The sequence below is a fragment of the Pezoporus flaviventris genome, unplaced genomic scaffold (genome assembly GCF_033815535.1).
Source record: "Pezoporus flaviventris isolate CSIRO_AGI_PZ_B2104156 unplaced genomic scaffold, CSIRO_AGI_Pfla_v1 ptg000001l, whole genome shotgun sequence".
Lineage (NCBI taxonomy): Eukaryota > Metazoa > Chordata > Aves > Psittaciformes > Psittacidae > Pezoporus > Pezoporus flaviventris.
Window position 1 is genome coordinate 30,829,914 of NW_026892549.1, and position 22,684 is coordinate 30,852,597.

The following is a 22,684-nucleotide window of genomic DNA, read 5'->3' on the forward strand; positions in this document are numbered from 1 at the left end:
AAAGCTAGAGAATCCAACACTCATGCGCAGTAACAGCTGATCTTCACACCTTTTAATGGAAGATTTGCCAAAAGCAAAATTTAGGCTGTGGCTCAAAGTACTGCCAACACAGAAACACATTCAGAGACATCCTGAGGACTTCTCTTTCTCCCACAGAAGTCTGCAAGTACCAACACAAAACACAAACAAACAACATCCTGTAATTGACATTAAAATACTTTTATTGGCTAGATAGAATGTGCAGTATGGATACAAATATACTGAAATACAAAGTCCTCCAGAATATCAGGTAGAAAATACACAATCCATACTTCTACATCTTGTTTATATACACTGCTAAATGCATTCAAGAGTATGAATAACATATTTGCATTTTTTTTCTTCTCTTGAGATCACATCTAGTGTAGTCCAAGGCCTTTTTGTTTCTTCAACAGTAAATTGCACAGCTACCCTAGTTCCTCATTTAGTCTGAAACCTGGTATTTTATGTACTCTTCTCTTCCTTACTAGATCCTTTCAAGCTTGACTTCTGCCTCTTTTTCTCCCTTTGTCCTAGTATGCGATAAATCTTTTTCTTAGCCTCCTTTTGCCTCTTGAATTTCTGTTCATCCTCCTTCTGCTTAACTTTGAGATATTCCTTAAGATGTTCCCGATGTTTTACTTTGGCTTTCTTTATCTTGTAATTATTCACTGTACTCAAAGCACTGAGCAGAGCTGATATCTAAAATAGAAAATGGAGAATCAATATACAACCAGTTCAGTTTTGGCCAGCAAGAAACAGTCTGATCTCTGCAGAGAGATATATAATGAATCAGAGATTCAAGGCAAATTCCAAATTACTTGTGCATCTATTACTCAATTTCTAAAATGGTCTGTTTATCTTAGGAAGTTAAGCAAAGGTTTGATTTTTGCAAACACAGATTTTAGTGAGGTACTATTTAAAAGGCTAACTGCTGCTACAGAACACTTTAACTGCAGTTTGAATCTTGTTGCTTTTGCAAACACTCTAAATCTTGATTTTTGAAGCACACTATTCACTTCAAGTCCTGTCTGTGTCAATAATGCATAGCAATGACAGGTCAAACAGAGGACCACAGTTGCCAATTTTAAATCATCCATAATGTGACAGCACTACATCCAATTGAAATACCTTGCAAGTGCTGTGAAAAGAACAAAAATCACATTTAAGCTTAAGGTAACCTAACATTTTAAAAGGTAAGTCACCATCCAGTCAGTGACAGTTCCATATACATTCTATGTGACAAAACAGGAATAAAACAAATTGCAGGTGATCATTTTTCACTAGAAGGATATACACCTTCATCACTAGCAGTAGAGTCAAGTGCTAAAATAAGTTAGAAATGGTCTAAGCAATACATTTACACTTCCTAAGCCCTTGTTTCAGAGCAAGTGATAATTACCTTCTTTTCATGAGGCTCCCTGATAACAGCTGGTCTCCACTGGTCTTTTGGAGTCTTGCCTTTCTTCTCGAGATTCTTAGGCTTGTTCTTAAAAGGCAGTGCCTTCTGCAGTGCTTTAGGAATGTGGAGCTTATTGAAATGCCGTTTCTCCCTCACAATAGGCTAAAAGAATTGATATAACACACATGTAAAATCATTAAAAGCTTTTATTTTCCATCTTTCAGGGGAAGAAACACAAAATACCACAATCCAACACACCAGCACCCTCCCCTCCATGCTCTCTCCTCCTCCCCACCTTCACAAAAAAAAAAAAAAACAAAAAAACAAGCCCAAAAAAGTTCACAGACGTCCTTGCATCAAATTGTGAATGGTACATTCACCCCAATTTTACTATGACAGAAGCCTCAGTAAGCCACTGGGTAAGACTTCTACCCTGCAGATTACTTTACAAACTTCCACTGATCCACGACAATTTACTTTCCACTGCTTTATTCCCATCTCATGCAAGGAAAGACTGTGCCTTGTGGATAAAAATATGAAGTCAGGCATGCACATGTATGAGCATGTATTTACACTGCTCTCAGTTTGCAGAGCCTGAGGCAGAGTGCAAACCTGACTGTGAAAACTGGCTTAAAAGAAAGAAAAGAAAAAAAGTAGTCGTATGAAATATACCTTATAGAGAGAATCTTTGTTTTGTTTCAGTTTGATGCCTCGCTCATGCCTCAGCTGGCCTGTTGTCTTCATTCCACTCCAACTATCTTTCTCACCTGCTGGCTTCAGCAAGGATGTTACAGGGTTATAAAATGTTGGGATAGAAACAGGATACCAAGTCCTCACAAAGACAATATCTGAAAGAAAATGAAATGTTACTTGTCTCTATTAACACCAAAACTCATTACATCGACACTCTAAGCAAAGACTGCCTGAATAGAATAGGTAACTAATACCTAGATCACATGCTAGTACTGTTTGGTATATATACCAAATCTTTTCAACATTAGGCAAAAGGCAAGTTAACCACTGCCTTTGGTTACTCAGATTCTGCAAAACCCCATGAAGCCATAAACAGTACATATTCCTGAAGAGCAGCCAGGTGAACACACCCTATTCATTATTCATATTAAAGAACTAGCAACAGAGTTCATATATTTCAAGCCCAGGTTGGACAGAGCCTTGGGTGACATGGTTTAGTGCGAGGTGTCCCTGCCCATGGCAAGGAGTTTGGAACTAGATGATCTTAAGGTCCTTTCCAACCCTAACTATCCTATGATCCTAGGTATCTGTGCCTCTGCTATTACTGAAAAAGACATTTTGCTCTTCCTCCACCTCTTTCTATAAAAGAACTAACTGGCATTTATTTTGCACTACACATACTTTAAATAGGTTTAAGAAAACAGAGGTCATTAAACCCAAACAAGCATAAACTCATGTTCTCAACATCACAGGGACGCTCAGCAAACATAGAAAATCACTCACCCCTACCTCTTGCATAATTTCTCCAAAAGGTTAAAGAAAAAAGTTAAATAGAATTACAGTGCAACTCCGGATTTCTCAGAAAAATGTTCTTCTATTACCACTAAATACAATTCATCTTTGCGTTCAAGGAGAAAAGAATACCATGCTGTGTAAAACACCTGAAAACAGTCAGAGAAACAGGTCTCCAAGGCAGACCTTTTCATCTGCATACTATATTACTTCTAATTGAAAAAAATACAACATAAAATGTACTTTCTTCTTTTTTTTTTAAATTTAATTCTGCATCTCACCAGGCATTTCATGCTCTTTGAATTCAGATCTCAATTATCAGATTCCAGAGATTCTGAGACATGTCTTTTCAATCTGTGAAGCAGGATGAAAGTTGTGTGATAACTTACATGGAAAGTGCAACTTACCACTCATCAGCAATTTGTCTTCAAATGTTGCTCTGAAAGCACCTACTGGAGTTCGGAGGGCCTTTTTGATCTGTCCGCGGATACCACTCACAGTACGAATTGCTGCACCTTCAAATTTAGCCACTTCCAACTGAGAGTTAAACATTCCCTGGAAGTGTGAATTAGCCACCATCATTCAAGATGCTAAGTCTCTCTGTGACCTGTGTAGGCCTTAAAAACTTATGTAACTCCCAGAAACCTATCTTATAAAGAAATAGGAAGAATATAACATTGTGTTTATACTAAGAGTCCTGATCATACCAAACCTACTGAGCTAACTTCAGGGTAAGCTACTAGAAGTAATCTAGCTTCTTAACATTAAACACATACATTTAAAATTCTAAAACTAAACATATTTACAAGAATCTGTCCAGTTCTCTTTTAAAAGTCATCTGGTAGAATACAACATACCTTAAAAGCAAGTAAGCCGCTTTTAAGTTGCTACCTATGAAACTAAAACAAGGCTTGTGCTTCTTTCATAAATCACAGGGAAGACAGGAAAAAAATCTGTATATGCTTAGTGTGAATACTTGAGCGCTTCAGTTCTGGGATCAGTGCTAGTTGATTACTGCCCCAAACACAGAAAAAAACAAACCTCTTCCTGAGCTTGAAAGGTGGTCTGAGGACACCTGGAAGGTCAGTGAAAATTCACTTCTGCAATACTTCCTGTCCTAAAGATTTTTTGTAATTGTAATTACAAAATACTGTAAGCACTGCTAGAAGTTATCTTTGATCCCAAAGCTAAAATTCAGTAGGATCAACCTGAACCAAACTTCAGAAACCTCACTGAAGAGAGTTCAAAAAAAAGCCAAGCAACTACCGAGAGCCAGAACAGTATGCAACAACTAAAGGGAACTTCTGCCTCAGGAAAGAGAGATGGATAGAGTCCCAGGTTGCATTCTTTCCTACATGTGGTTTTACAGTATTCATACCTTCATACTTACCTTAATAAAAGAAGTGTTCTTAAAAATTTTGAATGGAAAACCAGTTAGCTTTAATTTCTTTACAATAGTTATGGATTTATCCAAATCAAGCACAACTCCTGTTGCAGCAATCCGAAAATCAGGCTGAAACATAGAGATGAAAGACACTGCTGAATGTGTATTTACCAGTGAAGAAACCATTTCACTGATACAATTTCACCACTTTTTAGAGCTTGAGTTCAAAATTTATAACCTCTGCAGGAGTACAGCAGCATGACAAATGCAAATTGACTTTGTACCAACTAGCTGAGGTGCTGCTGACATAACATTCCTACCATTCACTAATGAGATTTTCAGGACTGCCATTCTAATGACCTTGGAAGCAATCTAAAGAGTCCTTGTTATCTACCTTGCTGTGTTCTCTTTACGAAACACAATCTTATTCAGACAGAAAGTCTCAAAGGAGAAGTGCTTTGTGCACTGCTGTAAGTCAGTTTTATGCTAGAGACATTTTCAACAGCATCTCATCCTGTGAAAAGATTTTAAAGTTATCTAAATACTTAATAACTGAAAATCAAATAGGTATAATTCCTTCCACAGAAAACAGTAAAGCAGTATTAGTCATTTTCAGTGTAGCCGATGAAAGTTGCTAAAAAACCATCCACCCAGTTTCCTATCTCATCATCATACACCTTTCAAAAGCTTGAGTCTACCTACTTTTTCAGTTCCTACAACATCACTGCTTTCCCACACATACACCTCCTTCCCAAATCTGCATGTCCAAAGACATGTGGAAAATAGCAAACAACCTTTTGTGGTAACAAACCTACCGTTGTGCCACTGACAGACTGCACGGCCAAAAATCCTGTCCCCTGAGGAGTGATGGGCCCTACAAGAACATTAAAGAATTTATGAAAAGCTTTACTACACAACATCTAGCTTCCATTTAAAGTCAGTGTAGAAATACATGCCAAATATTCTCAATTAATAAAACCAAATAAAAGTTTAAAGCATTCAACCCATACTCACATGTATAGCTCCACGAAAGTTAAAGCAGTAGTCAGCAAGAAGTTACTCATGTTCAGGAGCATTTGCAGCGCTGGGCCCATAACATATTCAAGCGCCTCTTTGCACACAGCCAACATATCACATTCTTCTTTTATGTGATATAACACAGCTGAATGCTCAGAATTTGATTAAAAACCAAATGATTCACAAGCCATTTAAATAATTCACCAATTAGAGGGAATTGCCTATTTCCCATAGTCTTTGGTGTTACCTGGTATTTCACAAGGAACATAAATTTTTAAAGACTTCCCATTCTAAAAGCTATTGGCTGTACTTCCTGATATATCCTGTAAAGCCAGAGAAATTTATAATGATTAAGTGATATACGATAGTAACTCCAGAATGCCCTTACCCCAGAAAGTTGCACCACAATGCATATGTTGTGGTGTGTACTTCAGAAGCCTATGACGCCCATTGTGATCTTCAATGTAGAACATGGGGATAGTCTGAAATCGCCTCCACCCTAATGAGAAGATTAAAGGATCACGTGTCTTAAGTATCTTCTTATACCATCGGTGCTTCTTCAAGCGCAACTAATTAGAAGAAAAGATGAACAATGCTATTACAGGATAGCAACGTTAATTCTGAAAACCAAGCCTTAATTTCAGGAATAACTGAAAGCACCATCTACACTAGAATTTTTTACTCAGTAACCCTTGTATCTTTGATTAACACTAGGCTGACTGCACAGATCAAGCTGATCAGTATTTCACTCACTTTGAAGTCATGCTAGTATGCATAACAGTATTATTTTAAAATATATATATATATATGTGCTAGTAACTTTTCTATAGCCACTTCACCACAGACCATGAACCTCAGAGCACAATCTACATTTGCAATTTAGCAACTGCAACATCAGACCTTAGTCCTAAGACATCTCTGTAGATGAGTATTAAACAACAGTAACTACTTTTTCCAGTTATCCAGTCAGGCCTGTAAAAATCCAGCATCTGCTACTGTAGTTAATAGTGTCAAAAGCAAATCCCCGATTAAAGAGACAAAGACTTCTCTCTGTGCTCATTGTATCTTTAATAAATAGAAAATAAGTAACTCCAGACACTCTGAAGCATACCTGTGCCAATATAAAGTGCACTCACAGCTCTGGTTACATACCTGTACATATCCGACATTTCCTTCAATGTTGCCTAGACCACCCAGGATAATAGGATAATGAGGGTCAAAATTCAGGACAAATTCACATGGGACGTTCTCAATTTCTATTCGAACATACATCCCAGGCCGGAAGCCCTCATACTGCACTCTGGTCTCATCATCTTGATCTTCAAATTCTTCCCGATTAAGCTATGTGACAAAAAGACAGCCACCATGTGTTTTACAAAATTCAAGTACTAACAACTTGTTCACGAGGTGCCAGTTCTATTTAAAACATGCTAACATTTATATAAATCTTTTGGGAAAGATCTATAGGTTCTGTGGCTTTTTATTCACAGCAAGATCTCTGCCACCATGAATTCCTTCCAATTTGAAATCCCAAGTCGGCCTGTTAGTCTAGTTGAAAGACAGTACCCAAAAGAAGCAAATGACTGAGTGACTTTGATATATCTTTCATAATAGAGACTTTGGATTTTAAAGATACAACTGTCAGAAGTACATTTTTATTTAGGAGCCCAAGTACCTTTTAAAGTTATCCTGATCTTTAAGGTGTCACTTTATGAGGAGGCTGGGCTCATATCTTACTCAGCAGCTTAAAAATATTTCTGCACAACCTCATACTGTGTATCATCAAAAGGGTCTTTTAAAGCTCTTCTGTACCATTTGAATGTAGATATTACGTAAATATTTAACAAGATATACTTATGAATAACAGAAGCCTCACCCTCCTGTTCTAGCTCCTGATGTTCAGCTACCTTTAGAATGCCATGTTTAAGCAAACTAATTATTAATTTCATTTCTCATGGTATTGACTGAGATATAATAAAAATTTTCTGGTCCAAGTAAATTATTCTAGAAGCCTTTACACACCCCTAATTTGAGATCCTTACCCTTCCATCCTGCAGTAGGAGTACTGCTGCTACCTATTTCTGGAACAGACCTCATGTGAAACAGTTGCAAATTGTATTTCTTTACTGGAACGCCAATCTTTATGCTTGAAGTGCTCTTAGTAAGTACATCATATCAGAGCTCATACAATCACTTATGACAGAGGCTAATGTAAGAAGGTAATGATTAATTTAATGACTATTTAGTACAACATGTTGTCAGAAGACAGTGAAGTTAATAGCAATATAAGGCAATGTTCTCCCAAGTCAGCCAAAGAAAGAATCTACTTTCTGGATACAGTTACCCTGAAGACTTCTACCACATGTAGAGAGCAATGGCCATCAATTATTTATTCCTTAAAATAACTTGCTGGTTTGATGAAAAGGCTTACAGAACTTACTTATCCGTTAATAACATTTTCACCTTCCTACACATAAAAAGGTGCCTGCCTTCCCCCCCACACCTCCTGGAAGGCAACTTTTTCCTTTCAGGTTTTGGTTTTTTTTCAGACCTGCCATACTAGCTCCACCACTGTGGGACAAATGGAAAGCTTAAAAAAACTTTTAGGCAGATGAAGCTTAGATGACACAACCTGACTTATTCAGTGATCTACAGTATGGTTAACTGAATTCCATTTAAATTAATCTTTGGTTTGATTGCTTTTCTTTACAGTTATGGAAGCAAAAAGTTAATCATAAAAAAATTGCAAGCATGTATTTTTTTGTGTATATTTTCTGAACTATCTCCAGGAAAAAACCTTAAGGCAAACTCTGTATTTTTAAAGACATACAGCCAGACACATAGCTAAATTAACAGCTTGTACCTGTGCTTGTTTATGCATTTCTTCTTTAAGATCATCAAAGTACGTGGCATCCCCTTCATCATACTCTGCATCAAACATTTCTTTCAGCTTCCGTTTCTTGTCCATGCGCTCCTTTTTCTTTTCCTCATCCTCTGGTTCTGGTTTGGACATTTTTTCATCTTCCTCCTCTTCTTCACTTCCAGACTAATCAACAGCAAGTTATCAAACATGTAAAACTGGTAACTGAAAAACAACCCATTCTGCTTAACAGTTTAATATATATTAAGTAATATTCTGTCATAATGCAAATTCTTAGATGCTTTAAAAATATTTCAGTTTTAGACAGAAATTAGTAAGTTATTCATACAGGAAGATGTTTCAGTCATTTTAGAAGTTATGTTTTATAATATAATCATATCCCTTTTCACTGAGAAAACTACTTAACATTTATTTCAATGCCAGAGAACAGTCCCTGGAACTGATTATCTGTTACTATACAGCTTAAATAAACATAAGGAAAAAAAAAAGTAATGGTTGATGGAACTGAGTAATACTGCGCTGGAAGGCAGCACTCTAGAGGGCAAAGAGTAGGAAGTCTGCTCACAGACCATTTGAAAACTCTCAGAATTATGCCATTACCCTGAATTTTATAATGAAATGCAAAGCAATCAAGCTGCTCAGTCTGAAGGAAAACCCTGATTTTTCAATCTGTATCATCACAGACAACTACAGCGCTGCTCTTGGAAGATATCCAAGCCACAGCACAAAAATGCTTCCATCAGCCTCTTTTATGCAGATATGAGGAACTAGGAAACTGTGTTTAAACAGAGCTCTACAATCTTCCGCATCAGATTGAAATTACATAGTACAATTACGATCACATTTGAGCTTGAAACACTTTTTTTCATACCACGAGATCCTCCAGCTCTTGATTAAGCCTGACACCTACTGTTAAATAAGTGAGGTAACTTCCTCACTTATTTATGTTATTATTACGTTAATTATGTAACTTACATAATTAACTTTAAACAACAATTCAGTTTGAGAATGAAACATGCCATTCTAGATATGTGTAAGCATCAAAGTCCACAATGCAGGTATCTTTTCTTCCTTGTTCCCACTGAATTCTTTCCTATCAATTCATAAAAAATAGGTTTATTACATAGGAAGCCTATCATTTGATCAGAAACCTACATACATGTATGTTGCTAAAGAACATAAAAATACAGGTCAGACCTCATCTCCTTCAGCAGCATGCTTCCCTTTGTACACAACACCCGTTTCAAGATCTTCAAAATCTCCATACAGTTCTTCTGCAACCATAAGCATCCAAGATATCTGACAGTTAAACATTCTGTTGTGCTGTTCCATACAATTTATCATACTTTCAGTATTGTACATTTCTCAGTACTGCTTTGTGGAGTAGTCTCAGCACAAATATTTTTTCTTTCCATCAACAGTTTTATATGGCTGTTCTGCCCTCTCTGGTTTTAGCTGAAAATTCTCAGCTCAACTTCAGTGGCTCCTCCTCTTCCCTTTCAATACTTTTACGGTTTCAAAAATGTAAATAAAGTTTAGATCATTCTAAAGGACTGCACATAAGTTAGCACTCTAATGACACAAGACACGAGCAGAGCAATGGAGTTCCTATTTTTAATTAAAAAAATTAAAAAATAAATATAGCAGATATTTTTTAAGTTAAATGCTCATAGAAGCCTGTCAAACCACAATCATTTTGCATGCAAGATACAGCCATACTATTAAAATTTTATATTTAATTAAAAAGAAATAAAAAACCTGAAACATCTGAAGATAGTTTTCACTTTTTAGCCAAATGTGAATGACCACTTTATCTTCCCATTAAAAAAGAATTTCTGCTTATTTCTACTGAAACTATCCAAAAGAATAAACCATTCATAGAGGACAAACAGCTAAACTCAGATACATAACTCAAAGTTGGCATAGCCAAGCACGGACCAAGGACTAAATTTCCTAATTTAAATTATAAACTATTTTTCAGGGAGTACATTTTCAGAATGTGCTAATTTGCCTACTGTTTGTACAGAGATTTACAGCAATGTTTAATTGCACTGGTATCTGCATAATAAATTATGTGACTGTTTGAAAATATTACAAGTAGATAGCTAGTGCAAAACATTCTACATATGTAACCATGAAGTCATACTTTTCTGAAAAATGCTTTATACATTAATCATTTTCAGAAGTCTTACACATACCATCCTCCTCCAACAGCTTTGCTGCATCTTTATCATCTTCCCATTTTCCTGTAACAAAGCAGTCTCGAATACTGCTCATAACCTGCAAGATAATGTCATTGCCTTGTACAGTCACAGCTTGTCATCAACAAACATTCTGCAATGCGTTCCCCACTCCTCCATTAGCGATACCAGCTAAATCTGCTATTCTCATTCATACCTCCATATTAAGATATCATTACCAAAAGTACACAATGCCTCAGCAAAAGCAGAAATGTGAAACCAACTCAATTCTTGCCTAGAGGTCTTTACATTAACAAGGTCTCTACCTTCTTACATTATGTTTTCACTTAGGATTGCTATTTATTTGTCAAAAAGTAAAAAGCAGGGGAAACTATGATCCACCAAAGAGTCAAGACAGCCAAGCATTAAACTGACTAACTTTTCATTTCTGTAAGAACAGGTCTTGGAATCTGTTAGCTAGCAACTACTTTTAACAACAGCAAGTAGGAGAAAATACAACAATCTGGCTGTACCTCCCATAGGTCTGTTTCAATGACAAGTCAGTAGTACTTTATGACAGCAGGATACAACCAGTATAAGATGTGCTGAAGCAATTACCCAATGGTATTACCTCTTCTAAATCCCAATCTTGCGGCTTTTCTATCAGAAATTTGGAGCAGTCAAGAGCATTAGCCTTCTGCTTGGATTCTTTGTCTGGACGGCTGACATGAAACAAACCTCCAAGCTCATCACCTGCATCCTCACCCTCAGGGTCTTCATCCTCAACAGCTAAATGAAACATACAAAGTGTGATTATTTCCCCCACAGCACATGGATTACATTCATTAATAACTTCTCTTCCACCTTATGTTTCATAATACCTGCAGTATTACAAAAGTAGTTTAAGAAAAAAAAAAAGATTTGTATTTAAAACTAGTTTTAGTTTGCAAGCCTGAAGAAAAAGCTACACTGACCCAGTGTTAAAGAGTTAAATTAATTACCTCAGAATAACAAAATAAGGTGAGCAGCAACCAGGGACATACTATGCACTGCGATCATAGTGAACTTCAGTTGTACAGTTCTTCATAGAAACATGTAATTCATTTCACAAATTCTACAGCTCAAATTTCTCAGAACAACCTGAAATCTGCTTCTATTTGCATAACTGGAATTATTAGGAAAAAAAATACTGCCCAGTAAGTAAACACAGGATGTTCATTCAATGTTATAACCAGAAACAATACCAAAATGATCTGTGTATAAAAGAACATGAAATTAGTCTGTAGATCAAAAACACCAGAAGACTTGAGAATCCGTCAGCAAATCTTACTCCTGCACTGTGGTCAGTTTACAAACACCAAATTCTAATTGTTTTCTACAGAGGTTCTGCATGATGAGGTCTGTACATGCAGACAACTACTGGAAAACTTGTCAATTAAACAGGACAAATCACAGAAATAGTAATTTTCTCTTCCTTTTAAGCCAGCTAGCTTTTTTTCTTCTTGACAAGCACACTTACTACAGACATGATAATACTAAGTCATATCTAAGAGAATATTCCACTCTCAGTCACTGACAGGAATTCCTGAGAATAACCAACAAGCGACAGCCCTTTATAAAACACATCAATTACCACAATGGGTTTGTGTAGTATCTACCAGATAATTATATAAATGACTGAACTTTAAATGCCTGGGGGGAAATAGTTGTACCAGAAAATATGAGCAACAACAGAGTAGTCTGGAAAATGACCTCAAAATGCTTTTTGTTGGAAAAGTAAAAGCTGTCTTTATTACAATTATTAGTGAAAATGACTATCAGCAACGAAAAAAAAACTAAAAGTCAATTAACTCTTCTCAAGCCTCCCACCAGAAGACAGAGCTCAGATTCAGACTTGCAAACTTGGTCACAGCTAAAAAGCTACCCTATATTAAGACAGTACAAGTTTCCAAACATATTTATACCTGTTCCATACACAAGTTTACGAAGATTGGGGGTTGAACGTTGCTGTCTTAGAAAGGCCTGTGCTGCCTTCTGTGCAAGGTCCTCTTTCCACTTAAGTGCACCTGAAAAGGGAAAAAACTCGCGTTCCACCTCAAAGAAGGAACAAGAATTATGAGCTACACAAATAATTTAAGTAAGGACATTATAATAAAAGGCCTAAGAAATGTAGGCAGAACCTACAAGTTGTTTGTTGTTTTTTTTTACATACTCCATATATACACAAACTGTGGCTAACAAATTATATCACTGATTTTTTTTTATGAGCCGTAATTACAGAAAAAAAAATTGAGATTATTAGGAACAGCAACAGATTCTATGATTTTCACGATGACACATGTCTTCCTCACAGATGTGCACAATAGTTGAGGTAGGAAACCTGTAAAGCCCCATTGCTTTACAAGTATGGTCACTTAGAAGAGGTTGCTCACCACCATGTTCAGACAGCTTTTGCATTTTTCCAAGGATGGAGATTCCACAGCCCCTCTGGGCAACCTGTTCCAATGCTCAGTGAACAGGTAATACATTTTAGTAATGCTCCCATAAGAGTGTTTTATTCCTTCTAAACGTAAAACGATTAAAAGGTAAATGTATGAACCCAATTAAAAACTGTTTTAACATTCATAGTCTACCTGTTGTGTCAGCAGAAAAATCTATTTTTTCTTCATACTCATCTTCCTCTCTCAGTAGATTCTCCACATCATCATCCTCAGCTTTAAATTTAGACTGTCTATCAGGTTTTTTTGCCTGAGTGTGCCGAAATCCTTTCTTACTTGACTCCTCAGCTTCCAATTCATCATGTGATCCTTCATCATCACCCTCATCAAGGGAAGAGTTTTCAACCTCAGATTCTGATGCCTCTTCTGCTGTACAGTTGCCCGAATCTGTAGTCAGCACTGCTTTTCTTTTCAGACTGTGATCTGAGATTTGTGATCTCATTTCTGGATCTTCACTCTTTATTTCATACTGCCTAGACTCAGATACTCTTTTGCCTGCAGCCTCAAATTCAGGATGCGAGCTTTCATTTTTGTGAGTCCTTTGCTCTTCTTCCTCCTCCTCATCTTCCTCCACCTCACTCTCTTCAGGGTCAGTTTTTCCTTCTCCTTCAGAACTCATCTCAAGATCGTCATCACTGTCTGCAAATGCTAGCAGTTCATTTACAGTTTCTTCTTTAGCCATCTCTGTTTTCAGACGTTTGGCTCTCCCAACAGCCATTTCTTCCCCTAATAGCTCTCTGTCACTTTCTTCCTCAACATCATCTTCATCGTCACCATCACTTCCATCCTCAGACATTGCTTCTTCTTCTTCTTCTTGGTTGTCCTCCTCATCACTTTCTGCATCATCATTTTCTTTCTCCTCTTCTTCAAATAATGCCTTCCGACGTACTCTTCCAGTCTTTAAATCAATCTGTCTCTCTTCTTTTGGCATCACAAACCTGTTTTCCCAAAGATCACAATCAGGGTAAGATGGTAAAATACAAGGAAATTCTATTGAAACAATGAAGCTTCATGGTAATATGGTGGATTTTTTTGTTTTGTTTTTGTTTTTTTTTAAAAAGTGAGGTTATGGAGAGCATTAAAAAGGCAATGGGTTCTTTAAGTATGGAACGCCTCTTAATTGAATAAGACACCCTATGTTACAGCCATAAACAATTCCAAGAAATTTCTTCATTTTCCATGGAATGAAAATAGGTTATACAATGAATTTTACTGAAGATTATAACTGATGCTCTCCAAAACTCTGAAGTAAAACATACACGTTACTTAGGGCTATATCAGCAAGCAATTCCTGTAAGGCAGGACTATACTGCCTACAAAACTTTTCTAATACTATTAGTCCTATCTCAAAATACATGTGGCATATGAGTAGTCTCAGAACAGGAAGAATTAAACAATAAGCCATTCTAGCTGTGCTCTATAGAGAATTTTTCCTACATTAGAGCCTGAAATAAGACATTCACTCATAACTTACTCTTGTCCCATATCTTCTGAACCTATGGGTCTAGAGTCCATGAAGAGAGAGACCTTGCTGGATGCCATCTTAACATCAATGGCTGAATGTGTGGAGATGAGGCTCTGAACTAGTTCATGATTTGGTCTCACTTCTTCCTGGAAAGCCAACATATTTTAGTTTTCAATTTAAATGAACAAATGTCTAATGGACAGCTAACACAGTCATTAATCTGCCTAAAACAGTATAAACATGCACATGCAAGAAGAAAACCCAAAGCACTTTATATAAACATTTTCTCAGAATAGCAATATCTTCCCTTCCATCTTCACATTTCACGAATGCATGTAATGTTAACCCAAGAAAACTTAGAGGGTCTCCTTCACAGTATGCACTACAGTAAATGTATATAACATTTAGCACAACAGAGGGAAAACAGCTGAATTCAATCTGTTTGTACACAATCTGTTTTCCACCTCTCTCTGACCAGTCACATCCTGTGTTTTCCCACAATGACCCTGCCCTGCAAAACAAAAGAGTGACAGTATCCCAGTACCAGGAATTTTTCTAAATCTTAAGTCCACAATTGGAAAGTTACTGAAACTACCTTAGGTACTTATTAAGTGAGCCTTCCAATGTGCTGCATGATATTTTATGTAGAAATAATAAAAATATCTCTCCTCTGAAATTGCTAGAGGACAAAAAGAAATCACCCACTATGGATATATAAGGATTGTTTATTCTAAAGAATTTATTTTTTAAACACTTGTTTTGACTCCAAGGATAAAAAAATACATTTTGCAAGAGAATTAAAATCACCAACAGTTTCCATTACCTCTTCTTTTTCATGAGCATGGCTTCCACCAAGGTCAATATAAACAGCATCTTTATCATATACGATGCCCCCAACTCCTGATAAAGGGGCATAGACTAGTTTCTCTTTCTCATTTAAAGAACGCTTCTTCTGCTGTTCAGGTAGAGCACAGGGGTCCGGTAGGAAACTCACGTCACTCACAGTAAAGTCTCCTACACCTGGGGTAACAGACAAAGGGAAACAATAAGGTTCTCATGAAGTTCTGATTCTCAAAAATCAACCATAAAAAGATTAAAAAATCCAAACACATTGTAACATTCTGTGATTCATCAACAGCAAGCTCTGTACCAAACATCCAATTCTTCTGCCACTGAACTTGCTTGTTTTTAAATAAGAAAACTAACAACTCACTTTTCTGAGTAGGTCTGTAAATTTATTAAGAAATTTCTGATATTAAGTTTTTAAAACATTTATTTAAAATATGAAACTTATTCAATGAATATGAGAAATTTACATAAGCCAAATTTACTTTTCATTATTACGGCTGGTATGTTTTGCACTTCAGACACCTTTTAAAGCAAAAACACTTCTGAAAAACTTCAGACGCTGCCAATATTGTATTTAAACACTGCTACATAGCTGAACAAATAAAATCAAAACTATTTACAATTATTTTTACAGAAAATGTGTATTATGAAAAATAATTTCCAAAAGCATTAACATGTATTTAGAAAGATGAAAAATATATTTCACAATTTCAACAATAAAAATAGCAACAGCTACGTTGTTATTCATAGATCAGTACAAAAAACAGTTATAAGAATATGATAAATTACCTGGCATATGAATTTGACTTTTGTTTTTCAGGTGCGCTCCTCTCACATATCCATAAAGTGATATCTTCCTGTCACATTTGGGATTGATTCGAACATCTTCTGGATTTGTCAACTCTTCCATTCTACCCAACATTAAAAAGTTAGAACATCCATCAGTTAATTGCTGTCACTACATGCTCTGCACTCTTAATAATTGAAACAGAATGATCATTAGAGAAAAAAAAAAACAAACCTAGACAAAAAGATCTTTCAAAAACATTTTAAAATCCATAAAAACATGTTCAACAATGTATTTCCAGAAGAACTATTGACATTTTCACTAAACATGTACTGTTTTCTTAGCACATTTTAATTACTGTTTATATACGTGCTATACACAGCCCTCCTCAAATCAATTTTACCATTAGAAGGAAAACAGCTGAAAGCTGCATCCTGTGCAACCACATATTACCCTCTTTTCCCTGATAATGGCAGTGAGCAATGGAAAAACTACCACAGGAAAGGGGAGAGGGAAAGACTGGCTGTTCTCAAGCAGATGAAGGGTAAACTTCCAGAGCTCCTTCCTACACTGCACAAGGGAGACAACACAAACACACAACAAAGGAAGATGATGACTGCATTCTGACTGCAGATCTGAAGATGATGACTACATTCTGACTGCAGACCAGTTTAGAACTTCCTCAACAACCAAAATATTTGTAACAGTTACAGCAAATTAAAATAATGTTACTGAAAGACTACAGATGTTTTTCTTTTCCCTCCTTTGGCGTTGTGTATTTCACAGGACTTTGCATGATGCTTCTTTTTTTTTTCTGAAGAATTAAGAGCTTCACAAGAGACCTGTGGGAGTTCAGCCATAAACGTAAGTAATCTAGCAATAAAATATGGCAAGTGATCTAAGTACTCAGGTAGGCAAAGCCACCATCAAGATTACTTTCATGCTCCAAAGAGATTGTGAATCAAATGCTATACGTGGAGATGGAGCAGAAGGAATGTTGCAGGGAACTCTGAAGACTAAATTCACCAGTTGTTAAATTGCTGGAATACTGTTTCTTGTCCACAAAAATTCAATATAATCATCAATAAGCAGGATTATTTTCATTTTTACTTATTTTTTCTGTGTTTCTAAAGTATTTACAATATGCCAAAGGCCTGATACAATGACAATGAAAACTGAACGGCTAGCTATTGGCACAAACCGGAAAAGTATGCTTTTATTTCCCAAAACCACCTGGATAAAACTAAATACCCATTCACACATAGAGCTGACTGGCTCTAATATTATAGGGTTTTGGGGTTTTTTTAAACAGCAAGGTGCTATCTACACTGAGGCTGAAGAACAGAGAGAAAAGTACATACCTGTCTGCAAGAACATACGGGTGAGATGTTTGCCAAGTAAGAGGTCTGAATTTCATAACTGAGATAAAACGCCCCAAATTGTGAATTTCCTGCTTTTGGTACTCTCCATGAACCATCCCAGACAGATAAAACAGCTTAGCACCCTAAACACATTAAAAAGACAAATATTAAGCATAAATTTAATACTAAACCAAAAAAAAAGGTAATGACATTCAAATTTATAAATGATAATCAGAAACTGAAGGTTAAAACTGGTTCCAAAAGATCAAACTAACAACTTTTCTTCAGCATGAAAATTCTCCCCCACCTCTTAGAGGAAAATAACTCGCATCCATAAAACCTCATACAAAGTTTAACCTGTGTCTCAGACCTACAAGCAGATCCTCCCTGCACAGCATCTATGTAACAGACTTTTCTGCTAGTATCACACCTTTAGAAACTAGTCACATTGTGATAGAGAATTATGCAAGTATTTTAGCAAATAGCAGAAATACTGCATAATCTGGTACATCAGCACTGTCCACTTATAGTGCCATTTAAAAGATGCAGAGAATAATAACACCTAAGTATATTCCCATATTTAATTTAGCTTCCATAATGCAAATATATGGGAAAAAGATTGTTGAATGTCATACCGGATACACTTCAGTCCAGAATCTGTGCTTTAACTTCTTCTTTGTCTTCTTTAATTGTTTGTTGTTCTTGAATGTATCCAGGTGGGTAAGAACTCCCATTATTTTGGGAAAGCCATGTACTTGACAAATGTTCAGGAATTCAAATGTTTCCATCTCAAATCCAAAGCTGGCATCAATAAGCATTAGAACCTGAAAATACAACATCAGCATCTCACTATAACAATACCATAGTACACACATGAGCCAATTTGAAAGACTGCACCTTTAAGCTTCATGGGAAGCAAAACCTTGCAAAAAGTTTTGTTATTTTCATATAACTCAAAAATCAACCTTGTCTTTTTAACTGAATCTTATGGATCTTAGCTGTTTTAGAAGTTAGTGGGGCTTAGGAAATCAAATATCCTTTATACAGATTTGATTTGCTTGTAGTCTCTAAGAAAACTATAAAAGAATAAGGCTGCTCTATGAATGTAATAACATACAGTATCATCATAAGGTCTGAACTGGTGTTTACTTGGTGAATTTAAAATATCCAAAATCAAGTATTTACCAATATTGGCAAGAATGTCTGACCAAATGAGTAAAATTTTATTATCTATCTTGGATAAACTAATGACTATCAGGCCAAGACTTTTGGTAAAACGAGACAAGCTTAATTCACATCTGTGATTACCATTATGCCTCACTAAAAAGCACTGACACAGGAAAAGAGCACCCAACAGCAACATGAAAATGAAAGCAAAGTTGTATTAGGGCCTCAGCAATTAAGAACTTAAAACACATGAGAACTAAGACATCTACAATCAGCTATGTAATCTCAGCCTCCTAACAATAACGCCAAACAGATTCTCAGCATCATCATGTGTATGCAGAATCTCAAATATCAATCACACCTACCAACAGGAAATAGTTCTAATTTTTAATACTTCTCCCTTCCCCAAGTAGAAAACATGGATGTAGAACAATATCCAGATTAGTACAATCAGGTATTTGGACATTTACAGTTAATATCTAGATTAAAATCCCAAGCTGTAATCAGCTATTAATAATATACCCCAAATCCACAAGTAATGTGAAATTCTGAACAGACAAATGGATATGCACTGGGTCCCCAAGATCAATTGACATAATCCACTGAACCAAAAGTTATAAGTCAATTACAGTGGTGACCATACTCCACTGAAATCAACTTTATTACTACACAGCAGTCCTCAAAAGACTGAGACAGAGTGTATCAAATTAGTAAATTAATATCTATTTCTACTGTCTACATTAGTTAAAAACTTCTTGACTAAAAGACATTTTCAGATTTCACATGGTTTGACCAAATCCTTTAAGGAAAAGTAACTTTATCACCTTGGCTTGCTATGAGATTTCTCATTAAATGTTGACTCACTGTACTAGCAATGAAGTTCAGTTACATTTCCCCTCTTCCACATCCTCCCAATGAGTAAAGAAATCAGACAATTGGTGCACTCCAATCCAAAGTAGTATTTTCAATATAAATTACAGCAGAAATCACATGCCACTGTTAACTCACCAAATCAGCAACTTTCGCCAGGTCAATCATTGTGTTAATGTCACATCCACATTCAATAATAGTTAGCCTGCGTTTTTTACCTAAAAACAGAATTAAGAATGAAAGACTGAAACAGAAGGATCAAGCTAATCAGCCCATCTTTCTTTTTCAGGTCACATTCCTGTAGTCAGCCACTGTCAGCTCAGCTTGACTAACCTGAGATAGCTAACTGAACTTTAGACACAGAATACCTAGAAACGGCAACTTTATACATATAGTTGTGACATGATAACAGCTATGATTTTTTCTTCAGGCAATCAATTGCAAAATTCAACCCTTGAGTCCCAGTAGACCAATCAGGAAAATCAACTGAACATGTCATTTTTTCTTTCCATTTTTTCTTTCCTGTATTTGCCACTTATTCCCTGCGAAAAGGAAATTTACTAGTTAAAGTCACTGAAGAACCTATCTGCACCAAACATACAGTTGTCCAAGCAAGATCTCCCTTACAAATGGGTTTCTTGAACTGCTGCGGGCTGTGCACCCCTAGAACCTCAATGATCCCCCCAGGTAATATTGAGGAAAAAGCAAGAAAGGAAAAGACCAAGACAACTGGAAACTGAGCATGAAAACTTAACAAAAAGGAAAAGGAACTCATGAGGGAGTGAGGTGGAGAAATGTTACCAGAAATGACCAGGCAAATTAGTTCTTGGCTTAAGGAAGAAAGGGACACAAAGATAGGATTACAGAACAGGAATATGAAAGAACATGAAACACATGTAGAGGTTAAGATGAAGCCAGAGAATAACGGTTCAAAAGTGAAAAGAGAACCCAGTGGAAAATGAGAACTTGGGAAGAGTTTTGGGAATGGAAGAAACTGGGAAAAAGCCAGAAAGAAGAAAAACAAAAAACAACAAACAAACAAAACCAAAAAATGACACTGAATTGGGATACCAACAGGGTGGAAAGTAAGTTCAGAGGCAGAAGTTCCCTAAAGGCCTAAATCTAGTTATTCTTTTACTGTTAATAGGTATGCCTAATAACATATCCAAAGGATTTCTTTAAAGTTACCTAAATTTACAATAACATGAACACATCCTAGCTCTCAAAGCAAGATAAATAAGGAGTGCAAAGTACACGTTTCAATTTCTCCTATCCTTGTTCTCACCTGAAACAATTGTAACAGGACCCCGGATTTCAACTAGCTTTTGCCTTGTGAAGTTCTTAATGAGACATTTTATTAAGGTGCTTTTCCCAACCTTGGGAGGGCCAACTACAACCACCACCACAGGAGGTGGCTCCAAAGGAGTACGGTCAACCACAGGAATGTGATGTTTTTTAGTCTTCAAATCCTGAGTTCTGAAAAAAAAAAAAAATTGTAAGAAGTAAATACATGAACTTAAAAAAGGTAGCATTTATTATTTAAAAGTCTTCAGTATTTGCAAAAGCTTGGACACAAAGGTTCAACAAGAGCCCAAATACTAGTATGTATGTGGAGCTCCAAGTCTAAGGAGCTACATACTTTTTTTTTTCCATTAACTAACACAGCTGTACTATGTAACAACAAAAAGCATCATGCTTCTGACATGTGCATTAACTACAACATGACCTGGTGAATGATGAGAGTTACGTGAGTGCACCAGCAAAAAAATACACTACGGATATTTCTACACAGTAACAAAGAACCCCAGGCAACATCTATACATCCAGCCAACCCTGCATGCCCTATACCCAATTCCCATTTCTTACCTATGGAAAGTTCTGGCCATCCGCACAGCGGACTGGACTGTAAAGGCTTTGGGGTTCCTCTTCCGCGCATTCTCCTCATCTCCTATTCCAAGATCATTGAGGTAACGTTTCCTTTTCTTCTCTGCCTTTGGTCCACTGTGCTTTGCACGATGCTTCTTCTTCTCTTTTTCTTCCATCTTATTCTTTCAAAGAAAGTTCACAACCAGTATGATGCAGACTGTTTCTGTGTGATACTGCGCACTCCTGACACAGGAAGAAAATGCAGTTAGCACACACCGCACACGGATGCGGCACACCTGTGAGAGAACAGCAGCACTATGCAAACATTACTGAACCATCTCGGTAAAGCCACTGCTAATCTGTGTCCTGCTGGCACGCAGAGGAAAGCACCGAAGTCCTCCCTGAGCAAAGCAGTATTCCTGACAGGCCCCAGACCCTGCGCGCCGGGCACCGCGTTCTCGCCACCACGGCCGCTTGGCTCGGCCCAGGCCGGTCTCCGCGCCCGGCAGGACGCGGGTCTCTGGACAGGCCGGCAGGACGCGGGTCTCTGGACAGGCCGGCAGGACCCGGGTCTCTGGACAGGCCGGCAGGACCCGGGTCTCTGGACAGGCCGGCAGGACCCGGGTCTCTGGACAGGCCGGCAGGACCCGGGTCTCTGGACAGGCCGGCAGGACCCGGGTCTCTGGACAGGCCGGCAGGACCCGGGTCTCTGGACAGGCCGGCAGGACCCGGGTCTCTGGACAGGCCGGCAGGACCCGGGTCTCTGGACAGGCCGGCAGGACCCGGGTCTCTGGACAGGCCGGCAGGACCCCGGTCTCTGGACAGGCCGGCAGGACCCGGGTCTCTGGACAGGCCGGCAGGACCCGGGTCTCTGGACAGGCCGGCAGGACCCGGGTCTCTGGACAGGCCGGCAGGACCCGGGTCTCTGGACAGGCCGGCAGGACCCGGGTCTCTGGACAGGCCGGCAGGACCCGGGTCTCTGGACAGGCCAGCAGCCCGCTCCAGGACGTGAGGGCCGCCGCAGAGGAAGGGCCACTACTTTACCGTGGGAAAACCGAGACCCCCCCGCCACCGCAGCAGGGAGCTGCCGGCCCTGCGGCCCCTGAGGAGCGGGAGAGCTACCCCCCACAGACAGCGGCCACCGCTCACCGGGCAGTCCAGACCGCGTGGGCCCGCACCGACCGTGCCTCTCTGGAGATCCCCCGGAAACAGAGGCTGCACCCGGAGTTCCGGGAGGCGCGGCTGCGACGGAACCTTATTACCGGTACACACGGCCGCAGGCCGACGGGGGTTGGGCCCGTGAGCCCCTTTAGCGGGGCTAAGCGACCCGCGGTGGGTGAGGAATCGGGAGCTACTTCGTGGTTGTGTTAGGTGTGTATATAACTAGCTCCCCGCAAATGCCGTGAAGGGTCGCGGTAGCTGGCCGGGGGTGCTGGCCCCGCAGCACCGCGGGC

At 38.1% G+C, this 22,684-nt stretch overlaps 1 protein-coding gene across 1 annotated transcript; it reads right to left on the reverse strand.

The window, feature by feature from the left end:
* Window positions 1-203: 203 nt before the first annotated feature.
* On the reverse strand, window positions 204-21,509 carry BMS1 (BMS1 ribosome biogenesis factor). Its single transcript, XM_061450224.1, has 22 exons — window positions 21,231-21,509; window positions 20,650-20,840; window positions 19,503-19,582; window positions 17,963-18,151; window positions 17,328-17,470; window positions 15,969-16,090; window positions 15,154-15,350; window positions 14,340-14,476; window positions 13,001-13,803; window positions 12,332-12,433; window positions 10,999-11,156; window positions 10,386-10,467; window positions 9,385-9,461; window positions 8,170-8,352; window positions 6,459-6,647; window positions 5,695-5,875; window positions 5,105-5,163; window positions 4,296-4,418; window positions 3,313-3,460; window positions 2,093-2,268; window positions 1,421-1,582; window positions 204-720 (listed from the first exon to the last, which is right to left on the reverse strand). The coding sequence occupies exons 1-22, from the start codon at window positions 21,404-21,406 to the stop codon at window positions 484-486; spliced, it is 3,915 nt and encodes a 1,304-aa protein (XP_061306208.1). The 5' UTR covers window positions 21,407-21,509; the 3' UTR covers window positions 204-483.
* Window positions 21,510-22,684: the final 1,175 nt, after the last annotated feature.

Excerpts from the sequence above, each read along its gene's own strand:
- BMS1 (XM_061450224.1), bottom strand. The coding sequence starts at position 21,406 with ATGGAAGAAAAAGAGAAGAAGAAGCATCGTGCAAAGCACAGTGGACCA. Across the intron at positions 16,091-17,327 it reads CCGTATGTTCTTGCAGACAG|AATGGAAGAGTTGACAAATC; the intron begins GTATGTACTTTT and ends AATGTTGGGTAG. Across the intron at positions 3,461-4,295 it reads AGAACACTTCTTTTATTAAG|GGAATGTTTAACTCTCAGTT; the intron begins GTAAGTATGAAG and ends TCACACTTCCAG.